Genomic DNA, 21,088 nt, shown 5'->3' with positions numbered 1-21,088 from the left:
TTTTGACGTAACTAAAGTAAAAATAACATGGTAAATGCTGACCCCTGGAGGATATTTCTGAAGATAAAAGAACACCAAGCACTCACTATAGTGCCTTTGGGAAAAACAAAACACAGCAAAGCAAAAACACCCAAAACAACCAACAAACCCAAAAAACCCCAAAGCAACTGCACTAAGTTTTTTAGGACTCCCTAAGAATTCAAATTTTATTTACAGTAATTTAAAGGAAAATATATTTGGGTTATCTAAAAGCATAACACAAGTTTACACAATTTTAATTCTAACATTTTTTATTTAGGATCAAACTGAAAATCTCTTAAGGTACTTGGCAATTTAAGAAGGAAAATCAGTTAAAATTCCTCTGAACATTATTAGTGTGGTTGACAGGAAAAGTTTGTTGAGAAACGTCTGTTTACCAAGGTAAAAATACCACGTGACCTAAGCACCAGTTTACTTGCAGTCTGCCATACAGGTGTACTTTCTTTGACCAGAATTATTATAAAATGGCTTTCTGAATTACACACATTATACATAAAACTATAAGTCGAATGACTTCCAGATCACTGAGTAACTCACACAAAGGATTTTAGAAAAGAGGAAGGGATGGGGCAGGGGTGGAGAACAACAATGAACCAAACCTGTGTCACAAAAATTTCAAATGTTAATGCTAAAGATCCAGAATTTGAAAGGTCTTGTCCACAAGATTCATTGTACACTGAAGAATGCTCATTTAACTACATTCTGCATAAAAAGCTAAGCAGACTAAGCAACTTGAAGGGGAGATTTTAAGTAATCTATGCACTTCTAATCTGAAATCACCAAGGCAATACAGATTTAGTGACCAAAAGTCTACACTATTTCCTTTACAAACACAGGCCACAGTCTAACAAGCAACTGGAATTTAACATAAAATGGATTTGATTACTTTGTTATTTTTGTATTGCTTGAGCATGAGGATTGGACGAGACAACCTCCAGATGTCCAGTCCAACCTCAATCATTTTGTGATTCCATGATCACTTTTCAGCAAAGTCAGAGCATAATGTAACTAAAATAAAACAGACTAAAACAATCTACATACAACAATCATATTAAAATATTTTTTAAAAGGGTACAATTAAAAAGACAAAACAGAACAAAAGAAAAAGGGCACTGCAAACCAGATAACAACTACCTGGAAAACATCAAGCCTACACATGACAAATATGAAATATAATTTGACAGCAAGACCTTAGGTGACTCCTTAGACCAGAACAAATTTGCTTTAAAGATGAACTTTTGTTTTGTTGAATTAAAAGAGGTTTTAAATCCTTTTGGTAAATACGTAACAACTTATGACATTAACAATTACTCATGCTAACTTACAGACAGGTTCTTCTCCAAGTTACGAAAACAGCTAGTAATCAAAAGTGCATGAAATCTCCAAACAACAGTTCTAGCTTGGTTAATTCAAAGCATAAACTTAGTATGACTCAGAGGCAATAAAGAGAACTAGGAAAGTTATTTTTCTACTAGTGTTTAAGCAAATAATAGCAAAATCAGAATTACCATTCATACTGCAAACCACAGCAAAAGAAAAGCAGCAAAAAAAAAGTCCTGAATCAATACCCTGTGCTTTGGAACACTGCTGGCAACTTCCTGGCCTGATTTTTAGAGACAGCAATTGTAATCAGGAATGATCCAACAAATACAGACCACTGAAAGACTGCTTCGGAAGTCCAAAGTCCATTTGTTAAAGAGATTTTATACATTTGACAGAACAAAAGCAAGAGACAGCATCCCAAATAGGAGCTCCTTTAAATATCCATTTAAATGCTTTCAGGTAAGTCTGACGGTTTTTAGGAAACAGACAGACAATTCTAAAATTAAAGATTGTTATTGTAGACTTTATAAATTAAGGGTGTAGAAGCATTAACAGGAGTTCCTGCAAAGAAACCAAAAATGCCTCTGAGTAGATGTAGACATTAGCTGTGCAATGGAGAATGGCTGCAATGTATAAAAGTTGCATGAATTTCACTAGACAAAAAAAAAAAAAAAAAAAAGCTTAAATCTTCCTTTAGTGTAAAATGAGGGAACTGAATTTTGCAAGAAGTATGAAGACTATAAGCTACATGATGATTCTTTCAGTACCAATACGTAATCACATTAGTAGAGTCAAACATTTCTAATTTGCTATATTAATACGAACAATTCTGCTTACTGCAGTATTTTCAACATTGTTAACTAGGGAAGCATTTAGAAACACGGTGCTTGTGTTTATGACAAAATACTATTTCTCTCATAGTTCTCTAGAAAATGTTCAGCTATCAGGTAGACACAGAATGACAACGTACATACGTCTTAAGAAACACTGAAACAGATCAAATAGCAACTCGAGTTACTGTAAAATCAATTCTATCAAGTATAGAAGTATAAAATGGTAGAGTGTGAAGGAAATGTGACTTACTGACTGCCAAAACCAGCATCTATGCAGCATGATATTAGCTTCCTAAGCTCAAGAAACGCAAAAGACCTTTGCTAATACCTGTATTTATCAAAAGTATAATCAAACATACTGCTAAATGATTAGTATATTGTAAAAAACAAACAACAACCAAAAACACACTTACATGCAACATTCCTCCAAGCTTTGATGTATAACCTCGTGGTCGTTCTTTATCTTTAAATCTGAATGCCACAGCATTTAGATCCTAGGAAACAGCGTAGGAAGGGTTGAAAAGCACATATTAAAGACTATTTTAAGAATAGTTATTGGCTACTTAATTCCTTTTTATAATGTAAGAAAAGGAAGTAGTTTTGTTGTATCCATTTTGTAGTAGTTAGGTACCTAATACAAAAGTTTCAGTAATATTCAAGTTGCAAAAAACTCACAAGCAATTTCAGATAGTCTCACAATGTGAAGTGTTACACAAGTCTTGTAAGTCCTGTTTGTACTGAGATCTGTCCTGTACCTCACAGATTTACATTTCCTAATACTTTGGAAATACACCAACTTTGATACAAACAACACATAGTGTTCTAGCGCAATGTTCATTGTATGTTAATGAACTAAAGCTCTTCCTTTTTTGTTCCTTTTGTTTAGCCAGCCAAAAGGTAAGTTTAGAGACAGAAAAGGTGTGTTTCTTTATGCTGTCTTAGCCACAGAAATAAAACACATCATTCTTAGAATATGATGGCAAGGGTAAAAAGGTCTAAGACTATAAAGCCCATGAAAGGGACAGTCCATCCTTCTGTGAAACTACGCAGAGTCTGGTTAATTCAACAATTCAGATGAAAATGAACTCAAAAGATGACTGTTTTCGAACTAGTTTGTCAGCTCTTCTGACTCACCTCACAGCCTCAGGAGTGCTGGGACTGATACAAGAGGAGCAAGGGAAAGACACAGGGATCAGATGGGAGGATGGAACTACTTCTTTCAAATCTCATGTTTGCTTACAATGACAGTGAATGAATTCCATTGGGACTTTTAGCAGAGGGTAAAGAGATTTCTTTTACAGGCATACAGTGTCAAAATGCAAGAAACAAAGTCAACACATCTGCAGAATTTCTACTCTTAGACAGAAGAGACTCAACAGTTTTCACCAAATAAAGCTAAGATGGAACAAGAAATCCTTACCCAAGTATTTGTAGTGAACCAATAAATAAAACTGGTTTTATCTCACACTGTCACCAAGAAGTGCAGTACTATTTAATTCTAATAGGACACTTTACATTTTTGCTCTGCGCACACAGAACCATACAAACTCGTAAGAAGCATGAACAGTTCAGCAAAAACTGAAGCGTGCAGCCAAAGTACTCCATGAAAAGTTTTAGCTCACCTCTCAGAAAGGTGAGAGAACAAACAGTAGATTAAATATCCTACTGCCTTTACAATCTCAGCTATACAATTTGACACTCGAAAGAATAGGGATAGAATAACAGCCACTTCAATTTCCAATTCAATGTTACCCCTCATAGCAAATGCTTCCTCCCCTCCACCTTCAGTGAAGGCTAAGGAAGGTTATGCAAAATCCTTGCAGACAGCGTAAGATACTTCTTCCTCCACCTCATTATGCTAGCATAAAATGTCAACTCATAGCTCTAAAAGACCATTTCACATCTTCATTAAGACAATATATTCTGATTGTACTTGTCATTTGTGTCATGTTGCACCCTTAAAATTAATAAACTTAATTACCATGCAGTTATTAAAGGCTATTTCCACAGCCAAGGAATCTGTTTCTACTTATAATCCAAAAATTTGTAAAAATACAACCACTGCATATTTCAAGTACCAATCACTGTACCTTGCACTCTTGGAAAACCCATTCTTGAGGTCCTTCTGTACGTAGTTTTTGAATATATTGAAACATGTGCAAAATAATATCTTCAACGTGCACTGGAAAGAAAAAAAAATACTTGCTTAATTCACTCAGTTCTGCACAAAGAAAAAAAATCTGATTAATACAAATATATATGGCTTTATTTTTAATTACACCCTGACACATCAAGATATTTAAGTACATATGCAATCCCACTGGCAAAATTAAACATGTTTTTCTCAGACATGAATTTAAGAGAAGTGTTTATGTCCCCAGCTAATCCTGAGAACTGCATTGAACAGTCTTATGTTAAGGTGTTGATTTATGATACAATTTAACTTGGGTCTAAATAGTATGAATAAGTAGCACACAAAGGTATTAACTGCTTTTTTAAAGAAGTTTCTTTTAAATATTTACTGAAATATTTTAATTTAATACAGCCTCAAATAAGGCAATTCCTTATGTCAGATGAAGTGTGTTAGCATACTGAACGGATCTAAAGACAGAAGAATAACCATTTTAATTAATAAAAATTTGCTTTCAAGCTATAAACACAGTTAGTCTCTTTGGATACAAACACAAACCCATCAGATCAGGAATAACATGGAATACAGACATAGCACTTCACTTACAAAGTCCTTCCTCTGTCAAGTCCACATTAATGATGAAAAACATGAAACCTCTAGCACCTTCCTTCTGTCCTCCAACAAGAGTATTTACCCATCCTATAAAAGCAAAGAGAAAATATATTACAAAGACAAATCTGTAACAATATATGCTACTTTTTGTATGCCTCAGCAACATTAAAGTTTGTTTTGGTGTTGGTTTTTTTTGGGAGGGTGGGAAGTGAGGGAGGTTGTTGTGGGGTTTTTTTTAACATTTTGACTACATGTTCTCCTCTTCCTTAACACCTATAGCAACAGTGCACATTAAACATAATGCAAGTCAGACCTACCTGAGTTTGTGCTCAGAGTGATATGACAAACTCAACATCATCTGATTTCTGGGTACTTTATTTCTGTTTGGAACACAGTAGTTTAAAGAAAAATAGCAAAAGATACCCTCCTATAGTCTTCCAGACATGAAGGGACCTAACAGTAGTCTCTAAGTCAGTGACAGAATAGAGACAAGATTACATCAAAGGTCATGTAACTCTCTAAACAGGGGTAGATAAAGGGGAGTGCAAAAAATAATAGCTTCAGTAGTCAGTGCCTGTTATTTATTTTTACCCATCACAGAAACAAAAATAAAGCAAAAAACGACTTACAATTCAAATTACTCAAACAGTTGGAGGTTTTAAATTTAACATACAAAGGTCAATTTTAAGTGAAACATAGCTAAGCTTTAAAAAACTATATATTAAATTACTTTTTAATTCTTTACCTTCAAAGGACTTACCTTTGGCTTTAAGCTCTGATAAAAGACTCCCTGGGCCTTCATGCCCAATCAGATGACCAAGGTAATGGCCAGGGTTTGATTTATAGTACTTCTGAAGGTCTGGTATAGGAAATGTGACATAAAGATTTCTAATGTCCTTAATAGGTACCACTTTGTAAAGTTGCTGAGGGAGAAAATAAACAAGGAGATCCATAAACAAAAGGAAACTCTCCTTATTTTATTCATCTCAGGAGCACATATTATAGTCCCTTAACACACATTTTGTTACAAACACATCAACAAAATCTCAGAAGGTATGTAAAACTTTGGGCAACACTTCAGCCATTGATGATGCAAACAGAAGATTAATTCTCTCAATTGCTCACAGCTGCAACTAAATGTACAACTCTTACTATTAACCATACAAAATACACTCAGCGTGGAAAGGTGGATGGAAAATTAAGAAAGAAATATGGATCTTAACAGGGACATTGATACAAAAGTAGTGAAGTGCACAATGTATTACTGAGACACAAAGAATATCTTTTAAGGTATACACTCCTGATAGAAGCTATACCTCTATACATACCCGGAGATGTTCTTCTTGGAAAGGATGTTCAGGAAACTCTGGTATAGGGACATTTTTATTCTCTACTTCTGAAAATAACTTTACCACTAAGCAAGTCAGCTCATCCAAGGATTCTAGAATAAAGAAATATCAGAAAAAGTATAATCATTATATGAAGATTCTGGCAAATTTGGATTTTGTTTATTCTTTGGGGGAGACATGAATTATACACAAAAGTAGTGTTAATGGTATGATGATTATTAACTTCTGAAAGGAAATCTATATTAATACTTAAGTCCTGTAACTGAAAAAGACATCTTTAAATCATACCGATGAATCTAAGCTGGAACTGAAGAAAAGACACATCAGTTATCGAACATTTACAAAAATAAACATTCCACAAAAAGCTTAAGGGACATGAAATGACAGCTGCAAATTTTCCATCTTTGCCAAAACTTGGATTATCTTCATCTTCAGCTCACCTTCAGTCCTTCATGTGCACTGTGAGCTAGTGTCATCTGTCCTCAGCACCCCAAAAATTCACACACATCTGTGAACTTAATTAAGAAATTAAGTAGTTCCACTTTTACATCCATTATAGTCTCAGTTCACGACTCTTATACTCTCCAAAAATGAGAGGACGACCATTTGCAGAAAGAATTTGATATTGTGCATGAATTCACCTAAATTGACCTATAATGTTTCTGTTTAAATACTGCCTTCAAAATAGCCATCTGCTTACAAAAATGCATTTTGGAGCACTTCTCAGAGTGAGAAGAAGATGAGAGACTCATCCATCAAGTTTTTTAGCACATGCCTTTCAAAGCTGGGCATTGAAGAAAAAATTGCATGTTTCTTAGATGTCTCAGAGTACAACTTAACACATGATATTTGATACTTGAAATGCAGATCTTGTCTGCCCTGGAATATTGCCTGTACAGTAAAGAGCTAGTTAAAGAAACAAAGATGCCTGAAAACTGTGAAAACAGAACCATTAAATGAGGAAGAGAATTTTAATTAAATTGTTTTAAACTCTGATCAATATCTATTTACCTTCAATTAATAAATATTTTTAAAGAAAATAAAGTATTTTATTTTGCTTAGGTAAAATAAACAGAAGGAAAAGAACCTAAGAAGAAGGAAGCACCTCTTTCAAATAGCAATAATATAATAAAGAATATTTACAAGCTATCTTCATCAGTGCTCCCTCAGTAAGTTTGCAGATGACACCAAGTTGGGTGGGAGTGTTGATCTGCTGGAGGGTAGGAGGGCTCTGCAGAGGGATCTGGACAGGCTGGATCGATGGGCTGACGTCAACTGTATGAGGTTTAATAAGGCCAAGTGCCAGGTCCTGCACTTCGGCCACAACAACCCCATGCAATGCTACAGGCTTGGGGGGGAGCGGCTGGAGAGCTGCCTGACAGAAAGGGACCTGGGGGTGCTGGCTGACAGCCGGCTGAACATGAGCCGGCAGTGTGCCCAGGTGGGCAAGAAGGCCAACAGCGTCCTGGCCTGTATCGGGAATAGTGTGGACAGCAGGAGTAGGGAAGTGATCGTGCCCCTGTACTCGGCACTGGTGAGGCCGCACCTCGAATCCTGTGCTCAGTTTTGGGCCCCTCGCTACAAGAAGGATGCTGAGGTGCTGGAGCGTGTCCAGAGAAGGGCAACGAAGCTGGTGAGGGGTCTGGAGCACAAGTCTTATGAGGAGCGGCTGAGGGAACTGGGGTTGTTTAGTCTGGAAAAGAAGAGGCTGAGGGGACACCTTATCGCTCTCTACAACTACCTGAAAGGGGGTTGTGGCGACGAGGGTGTTGGCCTCTTCTCCCAAGTAACTAGCGATAGGACGAGAAGAAATGGCCTCAAGTTGCGCCAGGGGAGGTTTAGATTGGATATTAGGAAAAATTTCTTCACTGAGAGGGTGGTCAGGCATTGGAACAGGCTGCCCAGGGAGGTGGTGGAGTCGCCATCTCTGGAAGTGTTCAAAAAACGTGTGGATGTGGCACTTCAGGACATGGTTTAGGGAACATGGTGACACTGGATTAATGGTTGGACTTGATGATCTTGAAGGTCCTTTCCAACCTAGTGATTCTGTGATATTATAGTGTCTACTTACAGAAATTTTCCACTGCTACCAGGAGAATAAGCAAGCCATTTTCACATACATAATGACATGCATTAAGCCCTAATGGTATTACCTACATACTTACTAGTAACATATCTGATACTCCACCTTAAAACACAAATTTCCAATACATTTTACTGTTCAGCTTGCAACAGTGAAAAAAAACTTTCACCATATTCTAATCAATAGGTGATGTTACAGTAGGTGATATAATAATAAATTGAATTGAAAGGAATTAGGGAACCTGGAACTGATTTGGCAGTGAACATATGCACAAAACGTGGATTCAGTTAAGAAGTGTAATCCTCGCTTTGTTTGCCCACCATAAAAATCTACAAGAAAAAATTATTCATTTAGATTCTATGATTTAAACAGGTACATTTTGTTAATCATTCATACTTGGCATCCTGTAAACAGATAGCTGTAAAGATTTCACTTTGCTAATTAATTTTATTCCACTCATACTCACCATCCAAACTTTATTGTAAAACACCATACAAATACCAGTCTGCCAGCGTATTTTCAAAAAGCAAACAGTTTGCAACACACTGTTATTAAGCTTTTGGCAAACCTGTGTAAAATATCATCTTGACTGTGGAAGATTTTAAGCTGTTGGAACCTCTGTTAAGTTAAATCAGAAGTAAACTGAAGTAAAGGCTTTTTATCTAAATGTTAGGTTAGGTTTATCCTTTGATAATACAGCCATTTTTGTAGTGGAAGTCTAAAATATGAAAACAGTATCAAAAGCCCTTCCAACATCTGAAGCCAGATAGGCGTCAGTCTTCATAAGACAAACACAATGACAGCAGCTGGTGACCTTACAATGAATTTAAAAATTTCAGCTTATTTTTTCTATTGTAAGCTTATAAACACATGTATTTATACATTGCAAGTTGCTTCAGAGACTTCATTAAACATAAAATTATGTTTTGTCAGTCTGTACAAGTTTTACTGTTTTCCCTTCTGTAGATTTTCAGACACTTGCACATACTTCATTTTCTTCAAACATAAATACATGTGAAGTCTTAACCAACCAACAGAACAAAACTCACCTCTTCCTAAGACACAAATAGCCATTAAATTTGATGAATAGTAAGTAGAATGGAACTTCAATAGCTCTTGTCTTACATCTATTCCTTCTTTGGTTGGTCTAGTTTCCAGAGTAAGTTTGTTCCCTGTAACATAGAAGTTAACAATGCCTGATGTTTATGAATTTACAAATCAAGAAGAAAAATATAAATTAATAAATCTGCTTTCCTTCAGATGGATAGTAACTTTTAAAATAATTACTATGCATAATAAACTGGATCAATACTCTCTCAGCTTATCAGAGACAATAAATACTTCTACTCTCAGTCTGCCATTCCTAAACAACCAAGGATGTTTTAGTCTTCCAAATTATCTTTTTAATTTGAATGGGTTATTTCAAAGCAATGCAAGTAGGCCCATGCTCTAATTCAGAGGAAGAAAAAGGTTTTTCTTTGGCACATTTGGAGGAGGTTTTACTCCCATATACACACTCCTGCCATAGGAATCAGTGTGAAATTATTTGTGGTATTGTGTGCCACAAATTATAGCCTAGTATATTAAATGAAATAATTACTAATTTACAACCATGATTTGTAAATTGTGACTGTTCAACCTCTGCCTCACAAACTGTTGAGCTGTTGCTGCAGCAGAGGAACAGGACTATAGAGGAAGAGAACCACAACTCTTCCTGAATAAGCCCATGAGGACAAGATACCAAACTTTCTCCGTTAAGATATCCTCCTGTTAATTAGTGCAATTTTTTACCTCAACATCAAGCTTTCAATAATTTACTCTAAGGACATACTCCACACTTATAGTCAATGCATGTTTAGTAAAAGTAAGAACTTGAAACAAAGGAAAAATTGGAGTCTACAAAGAGCACACTGGATTTTAATCAACTCCATTTCCCATTCCTACATGGACACACAAAATGGGTCAACAGAATCTACAGACCAGAACTGCAAATTAATGCTCTGTTAACTTTGAGATCAGTAACTTCCTTAAGCCACAACCAGACCAGGTACAGAAGAGAGCAAGGGATAAGCAAGAAGAATAAGGCAAGATAACGTAGCAAAAAAGTTGACTTGTTTATAGGAAAAACAGCAAGAAAGAGAAGAAAGACTGGGAAAGCATGCCTCCTACACAGATATGCCCAGTGAACACATCCTACAACCACAAATCTAAGTTAATACAAATCAATGAGGCAAAATTAGCTACATAAATAACATAAAACAAGTATATTGTCCAGATGTTTGGTGATTAGATACAAGTCTAATTGCAACTGCAACAGTCAACAAATCATCATGGAGAGGCTGCCTGAAGCAATACACTGCTTCCATTTTCAAAGTTCACACGTGAGTAAAAGCAAGGATTCTTAATGACACCTAAGAAGAATAATTAGGGTATTATGTTTAAAATATTTTGTCAGTATTCCTCACCATCTGCAGATAAATGAAACGCAAATAAAGTTTTTATTCCCACAGAATCAATATGTAAGTTTAAATAAAATAAAATAAAGCTAAAGCTTTAGCTCAGTAACTGTGCTGGTACAGTACTGGATTACATTAAGAGACAACAGTAAGAAGACACCTCATAGATGTATGAAAATGGATGCTAGACAGTGCAAAAGTGCCTGGGAAAGTACTTGACTGTTGAGGGTACTGATGAAGGAGAATTACCATCATAGGCATTTATTGAAGGAGATGGGTGGAGACTGTCTGGGGACAAAATGCACACCCTAACAAGAAAGGTGGAAGATTAAGGTGTGTTTGTTTCTCTAGGCAGACAAAGAGTAATAAAAACTTTGCTGGCAAAACAGGCTGCACAGCAACCAGGAGTGACCTGAAACATACCGGAATGACTCCATTTGATTGTGCTAGACTAAAGTCTCAGCTGTTCAAAAGCAAACAATAAGGATGCCAACTGCAGCTGTCACAAAAACCTTATCAAATTTGTCATCTCTTTTGGGTAAATAAAAACCATCAAAGCTGGGCTCTACTTCTGCAAAGTCAGATTTACGGGAAGACTATGTGCTATAATGGAATTTCAAAATCAGAGCCTAATCTAAGAGGCTAATATGACTATCGCTATTGAATTTGAGCACATTTCAGGTATTCTCCCCATGAATATATTTCACTTGTGTCAGCTATAAAACCTTCTTAAATTGTAGAAAACTATTTCTGCAACTTTCACTTATGTTTTCCAAGTGCTATATAAAAAAATAAAAAATAACCCGAGATTACAGACTGTACTTTGGATGCTTGCTTGCCTATCAATATGTGGTTCCCAAGACTTTATTTTCAAATTTATCTGTTTGGAGAACGCAGTTGCAGTTTCCCTGTTTGACAGCCTCTCTTTATTGGTGAAAAGAGCAATGCATGCTCTTGTAGCAGCTGGCTACCAGGCCCTTAACTATGCCCTCCATCAACAGGCACAAAAATACTCTTTTCTTTGAGACAGAGGAAGAAGTCAGTCCTTAAAGCCCATTATCTGCACTCTCATCATCCTACTGTACCAAATCGACTATTTGCATCAACTATTCATCCAGTGAACTGACCTAGCCACAAAACACATTCATGCTCAGGATTAAACAGTGCAGTGCATGAACTAACAGCCCTGTTACTTTGATAGTTTCAAAAATAATGTAGAAAATAACTTCTATGAAAACAACCCCATTTAAACTTCTGCCAAAGCATCAAACATCTGTGGTTTTGACCATAATCACAGTATCTTACATTAATGCTTTTGAAATTGAGGTTTTGGGGTGTTTATCTTAAATTGTTACCAAGCACTCTGTCAATAATAAAGCCTGAAGAAAAGCTACAGTCATAAGATTGGGATTTGTCCAAGACTGTTTTGCCCATCCATCTACTACTGTTGTGTGTCATGCTTAAGATTTCGTTTTTATATTCTTACTCAGTAGTCTTCACGTTACTTTACTGGTCTTTCTGATTTGACCTAGTCATTGTCATCTAGCCCTAATGCAATACCAGTTAACAAAAAGAGCATGTGGCTAACAACAATTTAAACACAGTTCATTCACTTTGTTACGCACAAAGACTTAACAGTACCAAATTACAACAAATCCAGTAATTGGAAACCAGCATCCACTGCAGCAATTATCAGAATCATAAAGGATGCTTCATCACTGTACTGCAAGTCTTGGATCACTCTGTTTCCTACGTTTTTCTTTAGCTCTGTTTGGTCTATGATGTGGAAAATATGATAAAGCACCATAATAAACATGTACGGAGACGAAAAAAACGGAATTGTTTCAGTCTGTCTTTAACAATTTTATATAAACAGTAATACTATGTATGTTACACAGAACTCCAATGGATGAATTATATTGTGACAAACCTGTTCCAAATTTACTGAAGGGATGATTGGGGTTTCCAGTAGCCTTCTCCAATTGAAACAACCTCCAGGCATCATTCATCAAATTCTTCTCATGCTCAGAATCAACAGCATTCACTTCCCTGTCTTTGCAGCTTTCATCAAACAAAGGGCACAGGAAAAACTGGGCAAATCTAAACAGAAAATTTTATTCAAGTCAAGACTACTGTACATAAATGTCAACAGAAAAGTATGAAGCTTGGTATCTCCTGAAAACAGCTGAATATATTATTTTTTAATGCAGAACTTCTAAATTCTGTAACAGTTTTGACACTGATCCACTATCTCTATTTCTCAATTTCTTTATCTATAAATGCAGACAACAGCATATTCATCACATAAGATACAACAAGGATCAAGGACCTTGCATCATAATTCATACACTGAAAACTACTGTTTTGAAGTCTAGCTGCAAGAGGATCTTATTCTTGCAAATCAAATCAATCTTGTCAGACATTCAGGGAAAATTCAAACGGAAAATCCACTCCCTTTACCTCACTGACTACATGCCTTACAGTTTCTGTCCCCCTCCCACAAAAGGCAGAGATTTTGGTGAGTTCCCTTGACTAAAGGCATCCTTACATTTTTCTAGACTCCATCCTTCTTTTGCTATCAATGAAATAGGGATCCTATGGGAAGCATAGTATTTGATTATACAATCAAGGTATCTGCACAATGCATAAGTTCCTGATCACATTTTGTGTCCCACATTTCCAAAAATAGTGTAAACACAGCCCTTGACCTTCAAAAATTCTGCTTCAGTGAAGAACTCTGCTAGCAGAAAAAATCTGAGCAAAAATTCTGAACTGAAAAATGTCTGGTATCAGTTTTAACAAAAGACACTGCTCTCAACCCTTTCTTTAACATCATAATGACAAAACTATCAAAAACTTTTACACAATTTCAAATAACATCCATGTAACAAGAAACATTAAAAAAAAAACTGTTTACCTGTCTAGTGCACCTTCTAGATGTTCATGTGACACATCGAAGTAATAGTTGGTATGTTCTCCACTTGTGAAAGCATTTGAGCTCCCAGCATGCTCACTGAGAAATTGGCTATACTCGTTCTCTTTTGGATATTTCTTGGTTCCCAGGAACAGCATATGCTCACAAAAATGACTAAGCCCAGCAATGTTAGGGGGATCAGACAAGGATCCTGCAGGAGGAAAAATTTAATGCAACCATTCATAAAAAGTAATACTAAAACACAAAGTCTTTTAAAGCACTTTATATTACAGTATGTTCCCTCAGGTAATTATACCAATTCTGTAGATGTAAGCAGGCATTTGCGCAGCTATAGTCAACTAAACTCAATCTTAAAAAAAAAAAAAAAATAATTTAGAATGAGTAATTGAACCAATTAGTGTCTCAAATTGCCTCTCCAGATCAGCCTGCACTGCCTTATAGAAAGACAATTTTTAAATTGAAGTCCATGACTCATAATCTGTAAAGACCTGGCAGATCACAATGTTGACTTCTATACCTTGACTTTAATAACTGCGCTGTGTTGCCAACCACAATTAAGGAAATATTTATCCTGTGGTTTATAGGAGGAGTGATAACCTGTAATTGCCTGAACACAAGCAGCTATTGATGACCAGGTATGAAGGACAACAGATTAAAAGTCAGTAACAATGAGCAAGAATGGAAGCAAGGAACGTGGAAGTTTTGAGTCTGGCAGCCCTGCTTTGGAGTGTGCAACAATGTCCAATGGGAGAGCAGAGATGAAGGCAACAGATACACCTCCTCCAGCACATATGCAGGAACTGGATGCTGAATTTGGCCATTACTGTCATAGTACCTAACAAAACCACATTTGGGATCCTCTGACCTAGATTATGATTTGTGATAGCCATCTCCATAATAAAAAAAGGCATGAAGTTTTTCTACTGCTTCTGTCCTAACACCAGCAGCAGCAAGAGCTCCCAATTACAAACATGGCAAGAGGATGCTTAGGTAATGAGTAAGGATGTTGAGGTAACCCATGTGTGCATCATACTTTCCAAGCAACTGAGAAACTACACAAGCTTGAGAAATATCTCAGATATAAGAAAAGGCTTCCATTATTCCAAAGAGTCAAAGTAACTGCCTTCCCCTTCTATTTCCAGTATTTCTGTTTGCACACTTAAGCATCACTGGAGTTAAGGGAGTGCCTCTCCAACACCTCCAGCACTACAGCATTTTCTTACCTCTACACATCAACAACTTAACATGAAATAAAAAAAAGTGTGACATGACAGCTGGAGCTCTCTGAAATAATTGCACTCACACCGGCCCCTTTTCTGCTTACAAAAGATCTTTCATAACACAAAACTTAATGGTTAAAAGAAGTCTTTCTACTGACTGAGCTACACTTGAGTAAACACAGAGTATAATATGAGAATTTAATTAGCTCTAATAATTCTCAACTTGATGTATCAAAGAATTAAACAAGTTCTAAATTACAGTAAAAGGGTAGGCTGCCAACTGGATACTATTCTTGTCAGTTTATTTGCAATTAAGATACCAAAACTTAAAGCATTTTTATTAATGACATAATGAACACAACATTCATTAAATACCTATGTGCACATCAAGCGCTGCTGAAGACTTATCTGTCGTAGGGTCACTAATTAGAAGAGCTTTAATGCCATTTGCCAATTCCAGTCCACGATATTCTCGTTTATCCTCAGGTGATTTGATAATTTCATTTGTTATTCTCTTAATAGCAGGATTGTTCATTTTGTTGTTTGTCTCTTTCTCAAACCTTAAAGAAAACACAAGAAATTTCACTTAAACCATGCTTATGCTAATATTACATTAATATTATGTTAGAGAATACTGGGCAATATTGATATCAAGAAACTTAGTTCTGCACAAAAGTCACAAAACTGGCCTAAAAGTATAGTTCAGATCCTGAGAGACATTTCTGTTAAAACAACAACAAAAAAAAACACCAAAAAACAAAGACCAAGCAACATGATAAAATTGTAGATCACATAATTGACTGTTTCAAGTTTCATACTAACAGTAATTAAAAAATAACTTAAAGAAATATCATCCCCTTATTCAATTATGATAAAAACTAAATTAAATGAAGCGTACATTGCTATCTCAAGTGTACTTTCAGGCTTCAGGAAAGTATTTAATGTGTCTGAATTGGTAGTTGTACTATGAATGTTGTAACTTCAAAAATGTCACATAAAAGAAATTTTACTAATAAACCACTGGATTTGTATCCTGAAGCAAGAAAGGGTGACACCATTTACACTACTGCCAGAAAAATACAAGCATACTGCTGAATTGCCATGAGAAACAGGAATAGACTGTCTCGCATGTTTAAACTTCTACTATTAGTTTAACAGACATGCTATGAGACATGCTTCTTTAATGGCTCAGTTTTGAAATGCTAAGAAACTAAGTATGATTCTGAAATTAATAAACTCTGGTAATTCTATTTTTTTAAATTCCAAGTAGAAAGGTAAGACATTCAGACTTGGATATTTGGGGAGGTAGAGTGGAGCCACTTGCCTGCATGTTAAAAAAAAAACAAACGAGAAACACCAATGCAAAAAAAACCCAGACAAACCACACACACACAAAAAAACAGGCAAACCCCAGAAAGGGAAATGAGCATGCTATGCTCTGAGCCAGTCATGTGGTGTATTCCTGTATGTAACAGCCGCTGAATTCTAACCCTGTTCTACAGGAAGGGTTTTAGACCAGGGCCTGTTATAAATATACAGTACCAACCAAACTCAATCTTTTCCTGTGGTGAAATGTTGCTTGCCATATTGCCAAGTAACTTACTACATGAGCTTAGTTAGTTGTTGCTGAACTAATTTCACTTACATACAAAACCAGATCTGAGTCTAATTCCCCCTCCAAACACATACACAGAGACATGAGAAATTTTGTATGATTCTGTTGGTATCACATAGATAACAAGGCATTTCACGGTATTCACTTTCCCACTTTCAGGCTGTACGGTTCAGGGAAAGTCATCCAGCTTCTAAGACTACATAACAAGCTTTAATACCATATGGGATATGGCACATGAACAACTGCACAGTTCTTAACATACTGTTTCAGGGCTTCAGTCATGACATTTTAACTAACTCTAGCTATCAAATCGACTGCATGTTACCAGATACACAACCACCTCAGAAAATAAAATCTGATTACATATTTTATTTACAGTTTAAAATTACAAATTAAAAAGGGGGTTGGGTAATAAAATCTCCTTCCTAAAATACTGTATCATTCTCAAAATGGGAAGTAGTTCTGCATGCTACTGTCCCTCTGGATTATCTCCTTCCCATTTATTCATGTGATTCTATGATTTTAACAGCCAACTTGAAGCCAGCAGATGCAGTCATCAGTGTTGGTGTTATATATTATAAGGAGGTTGATAAAGAACTCATTATTAACAGCATGTTAAGGATAGAAAGTTTTTGAACATAATGTCTTCAGCAGAATCAGTAAAAAAAAATGTTTCATAAACAGAAAATTAAGATTTTATCTGTAGCAGAGTGAAAGTTTGTCTAACTCTGGATTTATGCTTGAGGAAGGAGATGCATATGTAAACTGGAGAATATTTATTGTAAAAATAAAAAAAAAGCAGTAAAATAAGCATTAGATCTTTGAATGCTTTTGAAAGAAGTAAAAAGGTTACTTTGGAACTTTTAAATAGACTTAAGTTATAAAGAGCCCTTACATGAAAGAAAGCAAAATTACAAACAGGAATTACAATCCAATTAAAAAAGTAGACGCACTGAGTACAGAAAGCATCAATGAATAATCAGAGTCTGAATGTCTCTAAGCAAGAACCGTAAAAAATATGAAGCAACTTTTTAAAATGTGCAGCTCAATGTATTTTAGCAGGCAACACTTCCACTAGTAAACATGGTTCTCACACTACTGATAACTTTCTTTAAAAAGTACAAACATAATCACTAAACTCAGATATGGAATTTAAATTTACATGTCTACACTCTCATTTAAACCTGTCATTTACCCACTAGTTTAACCCTGTACTCAGGCTAATCCTATTTGGAATATCTATGAGCTTCCTTCCTCTAAAAAATGCAGATACTATTCAAAAACAAAGGATACTCCTAGTACGGCACCTATGTTTCTCTGCATCAACAGCATTGATATAATCCATGCTTGTGATTTAAAAAATGCCTCCTTGTTCAAAGTCCTAGGTAGAAATACACTACTAAACTTGAGATCCTGTGTAAAATTTATAAAGTGAGAATAGATACTGCTCTTCACAGATGCAAATCAGTAACTAAACTGTTCTTAATTGTATTTCAATTCCAAACAATTTTATTGAATTGACAAATACAAGTATGTACAATCTCCTGATTTCACCTCTAAGGAACACCTATCACTTGGTTTTCAGCTAAAATAGTCCATCTCATTAAGATACAAGTTGCTTATCATAACATGCATATATACTATAAACTTCTCAAGTTTTGGGTTTTTGTTTTGTTTTGCGTTTTTAAAATGCTATACAATTTCCTTGTCATCTGATATCTCCTTGTTATTTCTACACCACATCATTAAGTCACAGAACTTTACTGTTTGTTCAGATGACTCATCTTTCCAATGTGATTCATCAAATTGCGCAGCTTCTGTGAAATCTTATGAGATTTCGACTGATATCTTGTGAAGCTGTACACCTCCACTTCATTTTATTATTGTTCCCTAGTTCTGCCTCCTTGATAGGCTACCTCCAGCTTGGTAGTCAAATTTCAGTACAATAAAAACCTACAATTTTCAAAAGGTCAAGATCAGTAATTAAGCCTTCAAACCAAGTACTTAAACTTGTATCTCCACCTTTACTGTTACTTCAACGGGTATTGTGAATCCAACAATTGCTTCAACTTCAAATGGGTTTGCATTATTAACACACAATTATTTCCCTGCAAACTAAACTGTAGTACCATACAACTCAAAAGCAAGAGCAGATCAACTATTCCTGGAACGCAATGCATCAAAAGAACAAGACCAATACCTTCCTGCTTAAGTACCGTTCCTCCTGGTGCTATGTTACTACAATCCAATAGCTAGAAAAGAAAAATTTTAAGATATTTATACAACAACTTTCTCTTAAGGAATAAAACGTAAGACATAGTATCAAACATTCCTTCATATGACTGCTTTTCTGTGCAACTTTTAAGTTTTCCAAGTGCAATTGCTTTCTAGCAGTACCATGTTCCATTCCTTCACACAAGAATCCTAAGACACTACAAACCACTTTTTGACAATAGAACTGCTTTTGACCATAGGAAAAAAAAAGTAATGGAAACAGAAAGAATTCTGTATTTCTTATAGTTTTTTCCCTAAAGTTGTGTTCAGATGCTGTCCTGAAGTACATGTGCTCTATCTACCTGCTATGCTGTCATTACAATAAGCATTGAATACCGATGGTCAGTAGCAAAGAAATTCTCTCACAAACTAGATGCTACATTTATTACAGAGCTAATATCCTAACAAAAAATGCCATTAAAAGAAATACTGTCATACTACTTTCACAAAACAGAAGCAGCAGAAAAAGAGCCAATAAAGCAAAGACAGCAGGAACAAATACAAAGCATTTCTGTGGCATTTCTTCCACTGGCTCAAAGATTACAGGTGGCAAGATGACAGAGCTAGAAAGAAAAAGATGAAAGAATAAGGACGTTTGAACTGAGAGCAGTATCCTTATTCAATGACTAGGAAATATTAAACATTCTTCCTCCTCCTCAAAATCACATCACTTGTAAAAGAAAAGTATCTGTTAAAACAAATGCTGCATTTTACACTATAGCAGTTTGACGCAAAATTATATTCTATTCTTTGAGATCCCATTTTTCTAATGATTTCCAGGCAGGAAGTCCCTTGGAATCAGCAAGCTCTCTGGGGATGCCAGGTTCCACCTGCAAACAGTATTACAGAGTGGGATTAAGCGATACATGATTCTTCCTAAGTATTTTAATCTTTCAAAGTTATTTTAGTAAACTTACTTTAATTAAAAATTAGCCAGCATAGTCAAATCTAAGTTCAATGTTTGAACAATTAAAGGACCATATTTGAAAACCAATTAACTGAAACTCCTGAGAGTTGCTTCAATGCAATATAACTAGCTAATAAAAATATGACCCCCAAAGTACAAACTCCAAAGCACTTTTCAAGCTTTTTTCGCCATGAGAGGCTGCACATATTTAAGTCAAATGCTGGTACATAGGTGAGCCAGATGAATGGCTATAAACACAAATCAGCTTGAAGAAACCAAATGAATGGCAACAGTTACCAGCTCATCAGATGTTGATGTTTTCTTTCAATTGATATCAGTTGCCTTAAAATTTGGGGTTTACTTGAAGCTTTTATGCAACTGAACTCAAATTACTTCTGTGGACACACCTGTGGGTGTTGCAACATACTCTATGTTTACACTTGTGTATATACTAGGATCTGAACTGCTCCTTGTTTTCAACTTACCCTTCATCTGTCTTTTGAATACACTTGATATATTATGCTGACTGCCATACAACTGTTACTCAAGTTCTAACTGTGTCTTTGAAACTATACAAAGACCACAGTAATGTTCAATCTCATGTTTTGCACCTGTTCCAAGTTCTGTATTTTATTCACATCCATTTCTTTTTTTTTTTGTTTTAAATTCCAAAGTTAATTGCCTACTAAAGTGTTTGAGTTGTCAAGCCAAAACCTCTCTCCGCTCTGTCCTGCAAGGGAGCTACCATTGATAAAGTGTTCTTTGTATTATTTACTAATCTGTCTTGGTTTACAGTTCTTAGTAATTTACATGAAGATTTCTTCAGCTGCCAATGCCTGGAGTGAAAGAAGTGCTGTGTGCTTTGACAGGAGGCCCGGGGCTGCAGAACCACCAGCCAGAGTTTTCTCACCTCTCTTACAGGGTTGATAGTGCTGAATTGAGCACCCTGGAGGAGTCCATGAACTTCTTCAGTTGCAAGCTCGTGGCTTTGCAACAATAAAATAAATCTCCATTCTTCCACAGGTCTTCACCCCTCTTCTTTGTCTCTTGCACCTACCTCTCTTCACAGAATTCAACGGCATTGTGACATCCTTCTATGTCTAACAGTGATGTTACCAGTAAGTCAGCCAACAACCTGCCTCCTCTCTTAACTTTGTGATTCATTTGTATGCTATAATTAAAATTTGTTTTTTAGACTAAACTGTAGACAGATTTTTTCCCCAAATCAGATTAATGTTTTTACTAAGTTCTGTTACCAAGAATGTCATTTAAAGAATGGGAGCAGGGAAAGAACACTCTCAAAAAAAATTT

The 21,088-nt window shown here is 35.8% G+C and overlaps 1 protein-coding gene across 2 annotated transcripts in view; it reads right to left on the bottom strand.

Moving 5' to 3' along the window:
- Nucleotides 1-16,650, bottom strand: part of IDE (insulin degrading enzyme) — a gene marked incomplete at its 3' end in the record, with an annotated part of 57,877 nt that extends 41,227 nt beyond the window's left edge. Inside the window, exons 1-9 of one of the 2 annotated variants that reach the window (XM_082002443.1) lie at nucleotides 15,357-16,650; nucleotides 13,744-13,951; nucleotides 12,757-12,926; nucleotides 9,420-9,542; nucleotides 6,267-6,379; nucleotides 5,699-5,861; nucleotides 4,933-5,025; nucleotides 4,286-4,377; nucleotides 2,609-2,689 (exon numbers count right to left, since the gene is read on the bottom strand). In XM_082002443.1, coding sequence (XP_081858569.1) covers nucleotides 2,609-2,689; nucleotides 4,286-4,377; nucleotides 4,933-5,025; nucleotides 5,699-5,861; nucleotides 6,267-6,379; nucleotides 9,420-9,542; nucleotides 12,757-12,926; nucleotides 13,744-13,951; nucleotides 15,357-15,516 — 1,203 coding nt within the window. In that variant the 5' untranslated portion in view covers nucleotides 15,517-16,650. The remainder of the gene's footprint in view (nucleotides 1-2,608; nucleotides 2,690-4,285; nucleotides 4,378-4,932; nucleotides 5,026-5,698; nucleotides 5,862-6,266; nucleotides 6,380-9,419; nucleotides 9,543-12,756; nucleotides 12,927-13,743; nucleotides 13,952-15,356) is intronic. The other variant, XM_082002442.1, reaches the window with a different exon arrangement.
- Between the last annotated feature and the right edge of the window lie 4,438 nt (nucleotides 16,651-21,088).

Source organism: Phaethon aethereus (genome assembly GCF_964289735.1).
Source record: "Phaethon aethereus genome assembly, chromosome: 7".
Taxonomy (NCBI): Eukaryota; Metazoa; Chordata; class Aves; order Phaethontiformes; family Phaethontidae; genus Phaethon; species Phaethon aethereus.
The sequence above is the reverse complement of the archived record's forward strand: the minus strand, read 5'-3'. Positions and strand labels throughout refer to the sequence as shown.